At 31.8% G+C, this 17105-nt stretch overlaps 2 protein-coding genes across 13 annotated transcripts in view; one reads left to right on the forward strand and one right to left on the reverse strand.

The window, feature by feature from the left end:
* Positions 1-1670: 1670 nt before the first annotated feature.
* On the forward strand, positions 1671-7975 carry LOC106778244 (probable choline kinase 2). Of its 12 annotated transcripts, none has more exons than XR_002666090.1 (11): positions 1671-1828; positions 1968-2006; positions 2106-2179; positions 3192-3576; positions 5627-5748; positions 5818-6013; positions 6350-6467; positions 6586-6633; positions 7071-7113; positions 7202-7302; positions 7576-7590. XR_002666090.1 is itself a non-coding variant. In XM_022776106.1 (11 exons), exons 5-11 carry the CDS (start codon positions 3223-3225, stop codon positions 7690-7692), a joined length of 1056 nt encoding a protein of 351 aa, XP_022631827.1. In that variant the 5' UTR covers positions 1672-1828; positions 1968-2006; positions 2106-2179; positions 2258-2368; positions 3192-3222; the 3' UTR covers positions 7693-7975. The 12 variants fall into 12 exon arrangements, 10 of the variants coding, with proteins under 10 accessions (XP_022631829.1, XP_022631833.1, XP_022631835.1 ...); XR_002666091.1 differs by having other exon boundaries at positions 6586-6604; XM_022776106.1 differs by lacking the exon at positions 7071-7113 and adding an exon at positions 2258-2368 and having other exon boundaries at positions 1672-1828; positions 7576-7975.
* Positions 7976-9864: 1889 nt separating this feature from the next.
* The window catches only part of LOC106778245 (dehydrogenase/reductase SDR family member 12), an 11682-nt gene continuing 4441 nt past the window's right edge, over positions 9865-17105 (reverse strand). The window contains exons 3-10 of the mRNA XM_014666187.2: positions 16187-16306; positions 16001-16100; positions 15708-15788; positions 15518-15567; positions 15266-15416; positions 15131-15187; positions 11237-11358; positions 9865-10242 (exon numbers count right to left, since the gene is read on the reverse strand). Coding sequence (XP_014521673.1) covers positions 10032-10242; positions 11237-11358; positions 15131-15187; positions 15266-15416; positions 15518-15567; positions 15708-15788; positions 16001-16100; positions 16187-16306 — 892 coding nt within the window. The 3' untranslated portion in view covers positions 9865-10031. The remainder of the gene's footprint in view (positions 10243-11236; positions 11359-15130; positions 15188-15265; positions 15417-15517; positions 15568-15707; positions 15789-16000; positions 16101-16186; positions 16307-17105) is intronic.

The following is a 17105-nucleotide window of genomic DNA, read 5'->3' on the forward strand; positions in this document are numbered from 1 at the left end:
ACTAAGAATGAGTATCGTCGTTCTATTTCTTCTTTGTATCGCAAAAGCGGATTTCGTGATACCCTTCACTCTTATAAGAAACGAAATATTACTTTTAGAAAAGTGTGTATTCATACCTAGAAGAATATATCAAGTCTCCATTGTTGTTCATCTTGTTTCCCTAATTTCTTAGAAAATTGTTCCAACAACTCGTTTGTTAGAACCTCATTTCTTTTTGCAGTGTTGTCTTTTTCTATACTCAGCACTTATATTTAACATTCTCTTACTTGTAGTTTGAAAAGGTGATTGAAAGAGACTCATTTATCTATGTATCATGCCGAATACAAAATGGGCTTTTTACATTATAATTATTTCTTGTTTTTTTTTTTTTCAAATCTAGGTGAAAGTCTCTTTCCGCTATTGTTATTTTATTTTTTATTTTCTCTTTTACTATCATATAACTTTTTTTGTTTTTTTAATTTTAGTATTAGAGTTATTTGTTATGATTTTTAAATTAATATTAAAAATAAACTAAAAAAATAATATAGGTCAAATGAAGAATATATATATATATATATATATATATATATATATATATATATATATATATATATATCAAATGAAAAAAAATCATATTATTTTTGTTTTTTTAATTTAAATATAATGTATACCATATATAATGAATTCTTTAATTTAGTACATACAAATTGTTTGTCTACAACGATATTTTTAAATTACTATATAAAATTTACTAGAGCTACCAAATAAAGAAAAAAAAATAACTTCTTACATTTTAGGAATAAACACAATTAAACTATTTAATTTTTTACTACAATATAACTTCAATATAATATACAACAAATAATATATTTAATTAGTTTACTTCTATATAACAAACGAAATCATAACGTATCTACCGACAATCGTGTATGTGTGGCTAATAACATATAATAAGATTTTCTAGTTTGGGTGTGATTTTTTATTGTCACACTTAAATATACATCCACACATAACCCATAATTGCTACTGTCGTAATCCCCTATTCATCCCTTCTTTTTTAATATCTCATACATAAAATAAATACAGAAATCAACTTAAAATATATTTTAAAATTTATTTCTTTAAAAAAATTAATTATAATATCAGATGATAACTTTGGTTATCTTTTAGATTTTCCTAAAAATACAAATAAACATGACACGGCGTCAGTTTATTTTAGTTGTTAATATAATTTTAAAATATATTTTTATTTTCAAAAAACAAAATCAATATGGAAACCTGAAGTAGAGATTTTAAGACAAAGAAAATATAATTAAAATAATTTGAATTAAATATATGTGATTAACTCAAATTGTTATAAACTTTTTATGTCTGGGTTATATGATGAAACAGTAATACAAAATAAAACGGAAATAAATAGTCTCTATCCAGAAACAATGAGATGGATGGAGTGTTGGCATATAATGATTTTAGAATCTCTAACAGATTCAGTTCTTCTCCACGATTCTCTCCACGTGATCAGTTATCATTGGTTACTTTCACCATTGCGAGAATCTATCACCGTCCAAAATACACACAAAAAATCAAAACTTAATTAACTGTTTCTTTTTTCTTTTTTTTTTTAATTTCTTAATTATTAATCGTATTACCAATATTCATCCTGTAAGATCATATTTTTTTCTTATATATTAGGTCGTTGAGTTCTTTGGTTGCAAGCTTTATTTGGTTTCACACCATATTATTTTTCATATCACTTCGCCATTGTCATTATATAAAGACATAAAGATTATTGGTGTTCATATACAACTATATTCTTGGACAAGTTCTGACTTCTTCTTCTGCTTCTAGGGTCAGCTCTCAAATCTCAAGTTTTACTCTTTTTTATTTTCTTTTCTTCTTTATTTGGGCTTTTGATTTTTTGTTTTGGTGTTTCTGCATTTGGGTTTTGAGGATTTTGTTATTTTCTGTATGCAATATTTTATGCTTAGGTTTTTCTTCGTTGGGCTTGAATTTCTTCTGCTTCCAAGGTGAGTTCATGATTCATTATTTTGAGGTTTTACTTCTGATTATTCTGAATCGGTTTTCATTCTGAGTTTATTGGGTTTTTCCTTTGCTGCACGTCTCAGCTTTGATCACTGCAACGAATTTTCCGTGCCGAAGCTTGCTCTGTTTGGAAGCCCCGAATTTCTCTGTTTATCTTGTAAGATCCTGTAATCCGATTCCACTGTGCATCCCAAATGGGTTTTGTGTTTTTCTTAGATCTGATTATTTCTTACAGTGGGAGGGTTCTTGAATCCCTTTTTCCGAGCTCGTCATGTTTCTACCAGAACTTTCTCTGACTTCCCTGTTTCTTAAATGGATTTTAAAACCCTAATTCAATACGAAAAAGGTGAACTTTCAAGCCAGGTCATCACTTATGATGTTTTCTCCCAAATGATGTTTTCCCATATGTTTCTGCATTTCTTGCATGAAGTGAAAAACTTGGGTGAATTTCTAAATCCCCTTATCAACAATTTTTTTCTTTTCGTATAAATTATTATCTTTCAGGCAGGATAATCAATTGTATCATTGAGGGCTTCTGCTTGTGTATTTTTTATTATATGGGATGGAAGAACTTTTGAAATCCCCAATTCTTGATCATTTTTTTATTATATGGGATGGAAGAACTTTTCAAATCAATTGTATCATCTTCACCGAGGATAATCAATTATGAAATGCTTTCTTCCAATTGGGTTATCGAGGTTTTCTGCTTCTCCATGTTTCTGTTTTATTGCATGGTATGGCAGGATAATCAATTGTATCATTGAGGGCTTCCGCTTGTGTTTTTTTTATTATATGGGATGGAAGAACTTTTCAAATCCCCAATTCTTGATCATTTTTTTATTATATGGGATGGAAGAAATTTTCAAATCAATTGTATCATCTTCACGCAGGATAATAAATTATGAAATGCTTTCTCCCAATTGGGTTATCGAGGTTTTCTGCTTCTCCATGTTTCTGTTTTATTGCATGGTATGGAGGAACTTTGGTAGAATTTGAACTCCCTAAATAAATATATTTTGCATCAAAAGTGGTTAATTTTCACTTAGGATCATGAATTCTATGTTTTCTCCCAATTCCGATTATCACGGTATTCTAGTCTCTCAATATTGCAATGGATGGAAGAACTTAACTCTCTGTTTCAATTTCCCCTGTTTTTTCTCCACTAGCAGAGCTCTGTTTTTAACTGAACTTTGATCAAGGATGGCCATAAAGGCAATTGAGTTGTTGAAAGGAGGTGAAAACCATGAAGAGATAATGGAGGTTCTTGCAGCAGTAGCTGCAGATTTGGGAGATGTAATAGATGATCTGAACTCTTTGCAGGTAAAACCTCTAAAAGGAGCAATGACGAATGAGGTTTTTGAGGTAAATTGGCCAACCAAAAGTGATGGTCATCAGAGAAAGGTTCTGGTTCGATTATATGGTGAAGGTATTGAGGTTTTCTTCAACAGGGTTGATGAAATCCAAACCTTTGAATCCATGTCAAAGCATGGACAGGGTCCACGCCTTCTTGGACGGTTCACCACTGGCAGAGTTGAAGAGTTCATTCATGCCAAAGTATGTTATTATCTTATTGTGTTTACCTCTGGTGATTAGATAGTTTTAGTGTAAATCTCTGTTTTAATTCCTAATATTATTAGCAATACTTATTTTAGAGACGTGTTTATATAATCTTTATTTTGGTATTTGATTTTATAAGAGACTTTTTAAGTGTAAATAGTACATATACTTGCAGTGTAAAAAGTGGTATTCTAAATTTGTTGGTTTGTACAATAATTGTTTCAAAAGTTATATTAATGATTTCTTGTTGGTTGAAAGTATAATTATTTTTACAATTTCTTATTAGGTGCTGTGTAGATAATTACCTGGTTATGACAATAGAAAAGTGATTGCAATAACTGCATTTAAAAATTGATGGTTTCCATGACTTGGGGAATATATACTTAAAATAAAGTCACCTTTCCTTTTCCAATGTGCTTTATTGTTCCATTTAAAAAGCTTTTCTTTGGCCTTGGTTGTTAGCTTTTGCATTTTATTCTCTTTTCCTTTGGACGAATGGAGGGTGTTAGCATTTCCTATTAGTTCTTTAGAATAAAAAAGAAGCTTGTTTTGCGTATTAAATTGTGTACTATTAAGTCATCCACGATGCTTGCTTTCACATTGTTTTTTCTCCAAATTCCAACCCTAAATGATGTTTCTTACTTTATCGATAAAAAGCTGATAAAAATTCCATTAAAGTAAAAGAGTTACAAATGAAAATCTTATTTTGAAAAGTATTTATTTTGTTCTTATCCTATCTTCTTGAGTCAATAAATGATGACCATTAGAAGACATATATTTGAAATTTATGCAATCAAGTAGTTGCCTTTATTTGAGCACTTCTTGCATTTCCTTTCAATTATTAATTAATTCTAGAATAAACTCTTCTTGAAATTATTAAGTTCTCATAGACTAAAGTTAGCTTATGAAGGAGTCAATTTGTTAAATTCTCTTATATAACTTTTCTTAAGTTTTATATTTAACTTTTGTATAAGATAATTTTAGCTTATCGAGAAGCCTATTTCTTTTTTATTTTCTTATTTTTCTATTATGTAAGTGCTTATTGAAGTTCAAACAGGCACGTGTAGGATAATCAATGGAGAAATAATATAGTTTTGTGAAGTTGAAATAAAAAATATTTATAATTTTAGAAACTAAAATGAGGATGTGGCTGTTAATTCTTGCATCAAAACAACGTGCTTTGGAGATAACTATATTTGCTACGTAGTGTTATAATATAAAAGTGGCTGCAATGATTAGATTCAAATTGATGCTTGTGAGAAGAAGAATAATTGCATGATGTAAAATCATTATTATTTTCCCTTTCAATTTTATTTTATAATTATATTCAATAAGTTTTTCTCTGCATCGTTGGCCATGGCCTTTCACTTTTCTATTTTATTCTCTTTTCCTTTGGATGAGGAGCTGCATAATTTTGGCATCATAAACAACCGTGCTTCTTTGCAGTTTCCAAGACAGATTCTCTACCTGAAAAAAAAAAAAAAAAAACTCCCTCTATGTTTAGGAAGATTTCTTTATCCACCTAGCTCAAAGATGGAAACTGTGTTATGTTTAAAGAGTGAAATAATTTATATACAATGCATAAGCAAAATTATTCAAGACTAAATGCTGTTGATTTTGAATAGTTCAATTACATGAGTTTTGGTGGAAGAACTCAGTTATGGTGCCAGAATAGACATTTTCTAATGATTTCATGTGATTTTATCAAGATCTTTAATCAGCTGATAGCATTCATTAAGGTAACAGGTAGTGATTCCATGCGTACTTTGATTTTCTAGTGTTACCAACATTACTAAGCCATTTGGGTAAGTGAAAATGGCACAGAAGTAAAATTTCTGGACCATTCACAAATAGTGGTTTGTAAAGGGTCCTACAGTAAATTTTTTTGTGATTTTCTCTCATGACATAGATTATGTAAGTAACCTGATATAATCCAAATACCTGCAATACATTCCTCTTATTTTCCTGTGCATTAAAATCAATTTAACAGACTATGATGATTGTGTGTAACATGATGCTTTTTGTTTTCCTATTTTTGGATTTTTAGACACTCTCAGCTGCGGACCTCCGTGACCCTGAAATATCTGCTTTGGTAGCATCTAAGATGAGAGAGTTTCACAATCTTCACATGCCTGGTACAAAGAAGGCACAACTTTGGCAGCGATTGAGGTAATAAAATAATAGATAAACAAATTACATTGTTATACACAATTATATATGCTCTCTATGTTCAATCAGGAAATGGCATAGTCATGCCAAAAGTCTGTGCTCTCCAAAAGATATTAAGAATTTTGGCCTGGAACATCTAGATACTGAAATAAATATGCTTGTGGAGTTGCTATCGCAAGGATATCAAGAGATTGGTTTTTGTCACAATGATCTACAATATGGTAACATAATGATGGATGAAGATACAAGGGCAATCACTTTAATTGTAAGCTTTATTGCTGTATTTTAGTTATTTATTCTATTTTATTAGCTTTGTTGGTATTCTTTTTAAAAATTATGGCAATGTAAGATATTAGCTACTTTGCTAACTTTTAAAAATTTGTTTTCTATCTTCCATGAAATGGTAACTGGTGATACCACTTTACTTCAAAATGTGCCAATCGAGTGAGGGATTAATTGGGTGTCCAATAAGAAGTTCTAGATACCTCTTGGTCAAAAAATAAATATAAGAATTGCAACTGAATATTGTTTTTTCATATTTCATCTGTCATATCGTTTTTATGATGATTTTTTCATTCCTTTTTGTTTTTCAATGACATAGGACTACGAATATGCCAGTTACAACCCTGTTGCATACGATCTAGCAAATCATTTTTGTGAAATGGTGGCAAACTATCACAGTGACCAACCTCATGTTCTTGACTACACTAAATATCCCGGTTAGTTAATACTTGATATATTTTACAGCCTCCATTACATTTTACAGTGCTTCATTTGCTTCCTAATAATACTTATTTTAGTGAGATCACTCTTCTGACACAATAAATGGTATAACAGGTCTTGAAGAGCGTCAAAGGTTTGTTTATAATTATTTGAGTTCTGAAGGTTAGTCCACTAAATTTTTACTCCAACATACCACAAAAAATACATATTATTGGCAGAGATCTGGATTTAGGTAACTGCTATTAATCTATTCTCAGCTGAAAGAATTAACTTTATCTACAATTTGGTTGACCTCTGATATCACTCAATCATATGATTTTAGTTTCTATACTTTGATAGTAATTAAAATAAAGTATAAAGCTTTTTTTAAGCTGAATATCCAATTTTATATTACTTCAAATCAGAAATTATTTACTTTTGTTAAAATTACTTCTAAAAGTCACAACTAAAATTATTTTTAATTGGGTTCCATTGTAAAATTCCTTAGATTAATGAAACATTAAAAATAATAAACTCTTGAAATACAACAGGGAAAATCATGTTTGTCATAAGTATGAACTGTAACAACGTTTACATTATTGATAAGTCTGTCCTTGCAGATGTGGAGCATGCATTGCATGCATTTGTTTAACTTATTCGTAGGCACGATGCAAGTCTCCCTTATCTCTTCAACTTCTATGTGAATGTAATTTTATGAATTTTTACCTACTTTATTTGGAAACTTATACAGGTAAGGAACCAAGCAGCAGTGAAGTGGAACAGCTACTTAATCTTGCAGAAAAATACACTCTTGCCAACCATCTATTTTGGGGCTTATGGGGACTTATTTCGGTATGCTATGCTTTTCCTTCGAAAATTGTTTTCATCCCTTATGTCAAATTTCAGTAAAATTTAGTCTCTAACAATGAACAAAATCGATGTCACTTTTTATAAATGTAGGGACTAATCACTTTTGATGAATGAGAATTAAATGTGCAACTTTATTGTTCTTACAAAGGTCATTAAAATGTATTAAAGTTGTAGAGACGTAACCCTTTTTATTCTTCTTTCTGGTTACTCCAAAGATACTTTTGTTTGCTTAGTGTGTTGCTATGTGTACTGTAGAGTTATGTCAACACAATTGACTTTGACTACAAGGAGTATGCAAGGCAGAGGTTTCAGCAGTACTGGTTGAAGAAGGCTACTTTATTGGACTCTCCAAGCGTCATTTCCGAACATTGAATGGTCAAAGGTTCACACCATTGACATGATTGCTTCTTTTGTACTTAGTGTAGTTCTCTTTGGTATGTATTGATTAATAATGTAGATAGGAATGCAGTGATGCATAAAATCTGTAAATAATAATAAGGATAATGTGTGATGGGTTTTTTCTATATTAAAACAGTTGTTAGTAATCCCTCCGTTTGGAATAGGTTGAGGAATGAAAGGAAAATGCCTTGTGTTGTCATTTGCTAGAGTATTATGCAATGAGAGATGTATGGTAATTATACAAATATGAAGAGCAGCCTAATTTTTGCCACATGTTTTGAATTGAATCTTGTGTTCGTTTATCTTACAAAAACTTTAATGATTATTATATTAAAACTAAATACAAAAGGAAGAATCACCTAAAATAATGAAAAGCATATGATGTGAGTTATTATAATTAGTGATGACAACCAAATGACAGTTGGTTTGTTAAGTACAGATGGTATGTTCCTATTGTTGTCCTTTAACGAAGCATGGTTGCTGATAGCTGTGGTCACAGTGATGTTCAGTTTTGTTCTTATGTTGTGTCATGTGATATTTAAACACGTTTTGAATCAAACAACGTATTAATTACATAATTTATCACATCATTCATAATGTCCATTCACTACATCATGTAGAGTATTCCCCTGTTATCAATAAACTATTTTTACATATCAAATTAAGTCAGGATTAGTTTTTGAACAATATGACATTGTGTGAAATTTATTATACTGTTTATAAGCGTCAAGAAGTGTAAGTGTTACACTTACTATACCGTTTATTTCTTGGAATTTCTTTTTGCACCCTCATAAGTGTTACAATCTATACTTCGCTCTTGTTATAGGAAGGCTTCCCTAGATTTCCAAATCTGGATATCACTTTTTGATTTTTTCGTATACTGGATCCATAAATTTATTATGAATAATGAAAAGTCATAATAAAATCATTATTTTTCTATCTGAAATACAAATAAGTCTTTAAACATAACTATTTACTGGTACTTTAGTTTTCAAATGGTTTAATACCTATTTTGGTCCTTTTTGGGAGGTTTGTTCAAAGTGGTCCTTCCTTTTTTAAAAAGTTCAATAAGGTCCTACTTTTTGCAAAAACTGTGCAAGTTAGTCCTTTTTGCTAACGGCGTTAATTCTGCTAACGGCAGAGCTGCCAGCTGGCAAATATTTGATGACTTATACAAATAAAATTCGTTTTAGTCCTCATTTGGTTTAAAAATGTTCATTGGAGTCCTCGTATTGGTTTAAAAATGTTTATTGTGGTCCCGTTTTAATACATGTTAAAGATTTCACACGTGAACTAGTAATTCATGAGCTAACCTTTTGGGAAAGTATAATCATAATAATTTGAAACTTATCAGTGTAGTTTCACGTGTTATATTAGTAAGTATGGAGATGTGAAAAAAGAACGCATCAGTTTTGGATTGTAACACATGAAATTTTAGCTGTTGTTTTCTTAGAAAACCACAAAACTTTCCACAAGAGCATCCATTGACAAATTTGTGGAGTTGCTTACTGTCTCTAAGGATGATTTTCCTTTTTAGTAAAACAGTACCACAATAAACATTTTTAAACCAATACGAGGACCACAATGAACATTTTTAAACCAATATGAGGACTAAAACGAATTTTATTTATACAAGTCATCAAATATTTGCTAGCTGGCAGCTCTGCCGTTAGCAGAATTAACGCCGTTAGCAAAAAGGACTAACTTGCACAGTTTTTGCAAAAAGTATATTGAACCTTTTAAAAAAGGGAAGATCACTTTGAACAAACCCCCCAAAAAGAGGGATCAAAATAGATATTAAACCTTTTCAAATATATATATATATATATATATATATATATATATATATATATATATATATATATATATATATATATATATATATTAATGTTCTTGTAATCACATGAATTTTTAAATTTTAAAAATTGATTATACGTTCGAAAATTTCATTTTTTGATGGACAAACTGAGAAAACTTTAGTTAGATAATTACATTTAAATAATTTAAAGTGATTTCAAACAATAATAAAACAAAAACATTTAGTCTAGCATTATATCAAAATTAAATTATGTTAGCGTGCAAGAAGAAAAACACAATTCATCCCATTCGTTATTGATCATCTGAAATAAAATAAAACGAATGTCGTGAAACAACAAAGGAATTCATCCAAATTAAGTAGTTTTTGCATCTCAAAAGTCTGGTTTGGTTGAATTTAGTTTATTGCTGAAAACAATTTATATCAACCCACTAACTATATAAATGTTATATTGTTGTGCCACTAGATGTCTAATGTCACGACAAAAAATACATGATTAGCCAAAAAGAGAAGCCATGGAATGAAGACTATCAACAACAGAGTCAATAATAGCATTAGAATCACTGGTACCAGCAAATGTAAGGTGCTTTGGAGCTTCAGCTCTATCAAAATAAAATGCACCTGACACCAGTTTCTCCTTTGGTTGTAATGTCAACCATATGACTGTGTCTGCACCTTCTTCACTTGTTCTAAGCTTCCCTGAAAACCTGTAAATAATTGAATCAATATATAGTTAGTTATTCCAATGGTGCCAACAATAGTTTACTTTCTCTTCTTTGTTGACTCTTAAGTTATTTTAAGGATAAATTGTACTTAAAGCAAGTTGGTGCATACTATTTGGACTTAAAAAATGCGATGTAGCTCAATTTAGATAGACTTTTCCATTAAAACTTGTAAGGGAATTAAAAAAGAAGTAACTTTTCAACAGGTAAAAAATATTTTATGCATAAACTATTTATAGAAGTTTATTCATATATTTCTCCAAATTTTTACTTTTAACTTGTATATAAACTAATTTTAATTTATGGAAAAACCAACTTCATTTTTTGTTTCATATATTTTCTTTATGTTAAATGTCTTTTATGGTTAGGTATGACACCTGGGCACTGACGAGGGCGGGGAGTGATCGCCAGTGCAAGAGACACGGACAAGGAGCGGCTTCTGGTAGGTTTCTAGTGGAAGGGGCACATGGACGAATCGAACATACACCGGAATAAGAGGGATCTAGAAACTGTATAGGTATGGGACTATACGGTTAAAGGGTAGCTTAAAGGAATTAATTTGACTACTCATATCAACAAAATGCATTTACTTTTCGGTAGCCTAACCCATAAGAACTCCATAGTTAAGCGTGCTTAGCCTAGAATAATCTAGAAATGGGTGACCTTTTGGGAAGCCCGGAATGTAAGTTGTCGGGCGTTACATTAGGAACCAAGAATTGAAAAGAGAAAAAAAAGAAAGGTTTTTTATTGAATAGAATGAAAAGAACAAAAACTAGGAAAACAGTCTCCTTCAAGGGCTTTCCCTTCAGAAATACAAAAGTTTACCTATCTTTCCCTTTCCTCTCTTGTTTTCTATTTAATTCAAATAGGCAGGTTCATAGAAAGCTTTGTACTGTATCAAAGATCAACTCTGTATGTGAATGGTTTCTATCTCCAATGTTTTACAGTAATAGTCAATGTAAGCAGTAATAATGCTTACAACTTTGAGAAGCTTGGCAAACTCTTTGCAACCCCAGGAGTCTCAGCCCAGCCTGGGTGCATTGAGTAAAATCCTATCCCTTTGTTCTCATATGTTTTGGCCCATTTTTCTGTTAGGGCAACCTGCCATATTAGATATATGCCAAGGTTAGTGTAATCTTACAAAAATGCAGACATGAAGAAAAACACAACTAATCTATTTTAATTGCCTCCAAGATTCTATACAGGAAATAAGGATCTAAATAATATGAAATGCACAGATATGAGCAAACAAGATATTACAACTGTTTCACTTTATATCAGAGTACTGCTAATGACTTTTTTCTGTTAATATGAATATATAGAGAGGGTTGTTACACATGAAAGAATTTATGATTATCTTCCTTTTTCTACTAAAAACAAGTAATCCATATAGATCACAAGTTATGAAAATTGTTAAAAGCTCTTAAAAGCAAATGAAGAACAACCTTGGCTACTACAATGATGTGACACTTGTTATGTAGAGTGTTCTAAATTGAAGGTGATAGAATATAACTACATAAATCACAATAAACTCATCCAATTGGTTAAGCTGGAAGCTTATATACTTCAGAATAGAGTCCACTTTTGAAAAGAACTAGATAAACACAGTGCTTATAGTACCAAACTGAAAACACAAGACTCAATCTCCTACATTGAATTACATAAGCAGATCTATGAGTTAGTCAATAATTCAAACGAGTTAAACTGCTTATGCATTGTCAGTTATCTGATGGACGTGACTGAGTAATACGCTCAGCTCAAATGAAAGTATTTTCATTATTAGACACATTGAATTTGACAAAGTATAAAAGAATATAAGTAGTTGAAAGAAAATTGTGAACACATCACAGTTGATCTTTAGAAGCACTTCCTTCCAGTAGGCATACATATATTTTTCTGGAGGTCTACCACCTAACATTTGTCATGCCATACCATATATAGGTGCTTAAATTTATAAGGATCATAAACTGGGAGGTACAGACAACAAATAGTCATATAAAGCAAGATTGTTGAAAGAACAAAACAAATCCAACACTTGTGGGGAGAAAATCAGACCAAACAAATTATACATGGTTAAGTGCAGATTGAACGAAGTTTATCCAAATTCTGTATCATTCAAAATTCACTAAAATGAAATGGGTAATTTCCATCAATAAGTACAATTTCAACCAACCTTTTCTGTTCCTTCCAATCAATTTGACATGTTACTGTTCCTTTAGATAAGCTACATAAAATAAATGTCCTGAAACTAGGCGTCTAGCAAAGTATTGACTGCATTGCATGCCACTCAATTATGTTTTCTGAGCCTTCTGCAATTCAATTTCTCTGAGTACAACAGACTAACCCAAGCTATAACCAAATGAATTTCATGTTTGTAGATCTCTAGATGTGAAATTTCAGCCTTCTTGGAATCGTTCAGTCCTCATTTCACTGGGGAACTCCCAAGAAGATTCAATCTATACTTTCTCATTGGGCATTCCAAGTCAAGATAAGGTAGTACATAACAGCTGGAAGACTACTATTCCTCATCAACTAAAGCGTCTTACTCTATGGTGTCCTGTTGTAAAAAAATTCTCATGTCTCTCCAGTCCCCATGATACGACAGAAGTGGATCAGAATGTTGAATTAAACTCAGGTGAGAATTTCTCATGTTGAATTATTATTGATGATAATTTTCCAACTCAGGTGGTACCAATGGGATACATGTTGAGCAATGAAGATATAAAATAGTAGAGCCTTACCCGAACTTATCCCAGAGACCTGAATACTCCCAGCCAAACTTTATTCCTAAAATGGCCAATCACTACTACTTTTGCTTAGAAAATGGATTTAAACCTAACTCAATCTTCCAAGACCGACTTGTAAAATGAAATTACACTCACTTATATACTATAATTTGACTATATTTATTTGGTGTGAGATCACCAACACTTTTAACTTATTATTTATACACCCTATCATACAACCTTCTAAATGACACTTCAGTTTATTTGGCTCTAATCATTAGCTTGCCAAGTCAACCCTATATTCCCTACATAAACCCTTTGAATTAGAGGTTTACTATTGTTAGATCAAAGTCGAACAAAACCTAGTTTAAGTTTTGATTAGAGCAAACAAATATTAGTTTTCATCTAAGAATAGACAATATTGTTTTTCTTAAGACAGTCTTCTTCTTGTGCATAAATATCATATGTAATTACACCACCTATCTGGATTTTCCTTTTCATTCACAGGCTATGCAATTATCTGTATAGCAGCATGTTGCATCTGATAAGTATCCAAGTGTTCATATGTGTGCATCTCTGATTAAGCTACAGTAAATAAATACATCTGATACAAACACTCTCGTAATGCACAGTTAATGCATTGCATCTCCTTAGTCTTTTCACACAGAATGTCCTTGAAAAAGGCAATCATCTCCACAAGACTTTTCATGCCCAGTCTTGACGTTTAAACTATGCAAAAGTCAGGACATACTGAAAGGAGTGCTCTACAGAAGAAAAAACAACTAACGCTTTGAACCACTATAAAACATGAGCCACCTACTTTCTGCACCAATTGTGAAGTGACTGTCGCAAAAAAAGGAGTAAAGTGTGTTATCAAAAAACCAGACCAATTGGTAAAAAAAAAACATTAGATGCCCTTATTAAAACAACTTACAATGCACTTAAAGCAAAACAATCAAGTACTCCAGATTTCACCACATGCAAGAAAAAGAAAAAAGATGCCACTGAGACAAGGACTACTTGAAGCTTATCAGTACAAAAGGAGAAGAAGACAGATGTTACGAAGAACACTGTCACTATTAAAAATTTCATCTTCTTCGAAGCAAATATTTTCTTCCTTAGCTCTTTACTCTCTTGCACATCCAGAGTATTTAAACTCAGTATGTCTTGTGCTCATCTTTCCAGACCTAAAACCTAGTCAAGATTGAGTAAAACTTTCATCGTTCTGTAAGAACACCATTGTCTGTAAGACAAGAGTGGATTGTTGTTAAAGAATACTCATGTCGTAGCTATGAACACTCCTTTTTAATAGTTGTTAGTGGAAATTGACTAGTTTGGTCAAGAACTAGATGTAGTCTCCCGTTTGGATTTATATAATCACTCTAATATTTTCTTCTCTTTATCTACTTCAGATTGATTAAACTAACCCTGAGATTGTGTTTTTTCTGTTTTTCAAAATAAGTTTAAACCAACATAGTTTGTTCTGCTTATTATCATCTGCACACAAATCAGACTCAGTCTGATTTCTCCTTCATATATATAAAAGTACAGACGATTGCTGCCCTTTTCTCCAAAAAAAGTGCAAAAAATATTTAGAAACATAATTCGGTCCCTTTCTTGTGTTTTCTGCATTTTACAGCTCTCACTAACTAAATGGGTGGAGCTACATAATGTAATCATTTGACCATCCCTTCCTTCATAGGATGGCAGTCCATAAAATATGAAGACCAATTACAAGATTCTTTCTAAATTTCCTAGAAAAGCATGAAATTCCATTAGCTCTACTGAGACACGATGATATCTCCACTCAAATCATAATGGATCTTAACACAAAGGTAGATAGATAATATTTAAAAAATTAGGATGTTAAAGGAAAACGCATTTCTTACAACTGGAAAATGTAAGCAAATCCATGTCATTCGCCATCAATTACAATGTACACGAAGAAAAACAAAAAACAATTGATAGTTTAATGAAACAATCAGTTATAGTTTCAGCCGCTAGCCTCCCTCTAAAATCTGCAATTGCTTATACACTCTTTAGACCAGGTAAGACAATTCATTAAAATTTAAAGTTATAAAGTAAAACGAGAAGAAAAAAAGGTACCCAATGTAGTCATTAGCTAAACTAACATTAGCTAAACTAACCTGAACACGCTTGTTCCGAGCATACTGTTCAACCCCGTTAAAGTTGCTCTCTGAATACTGGGTATAAACAACCAAATAAGTATGTCATAATCTTATAAATGATTGAGTAAGCTGACAACACCATAACAAAGTTACCTGTAGATCTTTGGTCAAAGGAGAAATATACATTCCACCAGAAGAAACTGTAATGACACGGGCATCAGGTGAAGCTTTCTCTAGTAATGGAACCATTAATTCTGTCATAGTGTAAGTTCCCAATACATTTACGGCAAAGTTCAACTCAAATCTGGACTATGACACATTACATGAAAAGGCACCAGACTAAATCAGGTTATACAGGTAGAATAAACAATTTTTCTATTTCCATATGAAACACAAATTACTCACCCTTCCGGTGTGGTGACTCGATTTTGCTCAAGTATGCCGGCATTGTTAACCTTGATGCAAGAAATTATATCCACATTAGATTTTACTCAAGAGCATAGGCTAACTTTAATATAATTACCATTTCACAAAAGCTACACTACAACCATGTTGGGAAGTATTATATTTTGTTAAAATACAGCTAAGAATTTACCAACACATGAACTGGCACATTTCTTTCTGAAAACCTGGAAATGAATGACTTGATCTCATTGACAGAAGAAAGGTCACAAATCTGCAAGATAAATGAGTCAGTCATATAATATCATAATGGCGTATTTTCTAAATGATTTCAGTTTATAAGCTAAATTGTGGAAAGTGCCATTCTAAAGCTCATGTACAAAGAATGAAATTAGAAAATATAAATGTTTTTTATTTTGAAAATTCAAAAAAAAAAAAAAAAAGAGAGGATTAGTGAATCAAAATACAAGAAAAGAAGAGTAGTACCTCCAAATGAACATTTTGGTTGCCATTTCTAGTTTGAATTTCAGAAAGAGCAGCCTCTCCTTTCTCCTTATTACGACATATAAGATAGACAGTTGCACCACTGGTGAAAATCATTGATAATATCAAATAAATACAAACTTAAAGAGCATGAAATTCCAAAAACAAACTTAGGAGAAAGTTTTAAACCGCTTTGCAAGACCCTCCGCCGTTGCATAGCCAATTCCAGAGTTAGCACCGGTAACAATGCAATTCTTCCCAGGTATTTGTACTTCCATGTCCTCTGGTCTGAAGTTCTTGGAATGATCACTACGAAACATTTGATTCATACATCAGCTACGACCAAAATGAGGCCAAATAAGAACAACACTAACAAAAGCTATCAGGTTTCTGTTATTCTTGTTGAAAATATATGCCTAAGCATCTGTAATTTGAATTAGTTTTTAGGAGGATTTTTATGCTATGTTTCAATTATTCAAATAATGAGAAAGATATTGATGGCATACTCCTTGCCATGACCTAGCACATTCTTGAAGAGTTGGAGGCATCTATGGAAGATGGACCTAGACTCTTTCTTTTGGACCATCTTAAGTCATCATGAAGATTTAGTAGAGTAAGAATAATTTTGGGCCAAGTAGTCTAGATTTTATTTGGACTTTGTATTTTGGACCAAGTAGTCTAGATTTTATTTGAGCTTGGTATTATGGGCCTAGTAGAGTAGGATTTCAATTGGGCCTTGTATTTTGGGCCAAGTAGAATAGGATTTTGACCAAACAAGTCAACAAAGGGTCAAGGCCCAAAGTTGACTATGCTTGGACCTCCAAAATGGGTGTGTTGACCAAGGGGTCAACATTTTGGCTAAGCTTGGAGAACAAGTGTTAGAGAATGGAAGGTCTATGAGAGAAGAAAGGGAAAGTAGAGGACTTGACTGCTAATCAGTTAAGTGGGTTGGGAAAGAGGTCTATATAAGGGCCTCTTTGTTGTATCAGTTGGGTAGTTAGATACTTTGAGTTTTGTCCACTTGTTAGGGATTCGGGTAAGAATTCCTAACGAAGCTCTCTTTCTCACTCACTCTCAAACAATCAAGAACTTGTAAAGATGAAAAAAA

Source organism: Vigna radiata, unplaced genomic scaffold, assembly GCF_000741045.1.
Source record: "Vigna radiata var. radiata cultivar VC1973A unplaced genomic scaffold, Vradiata_ver6 scaffold_247, whole genome shotgun sequence".
NCBI lineage: Eukaryota > Viridiplantae > Streptophyta > Magnoliopsida > Fabales > Fabaceae > Vigna > Vigna radiata.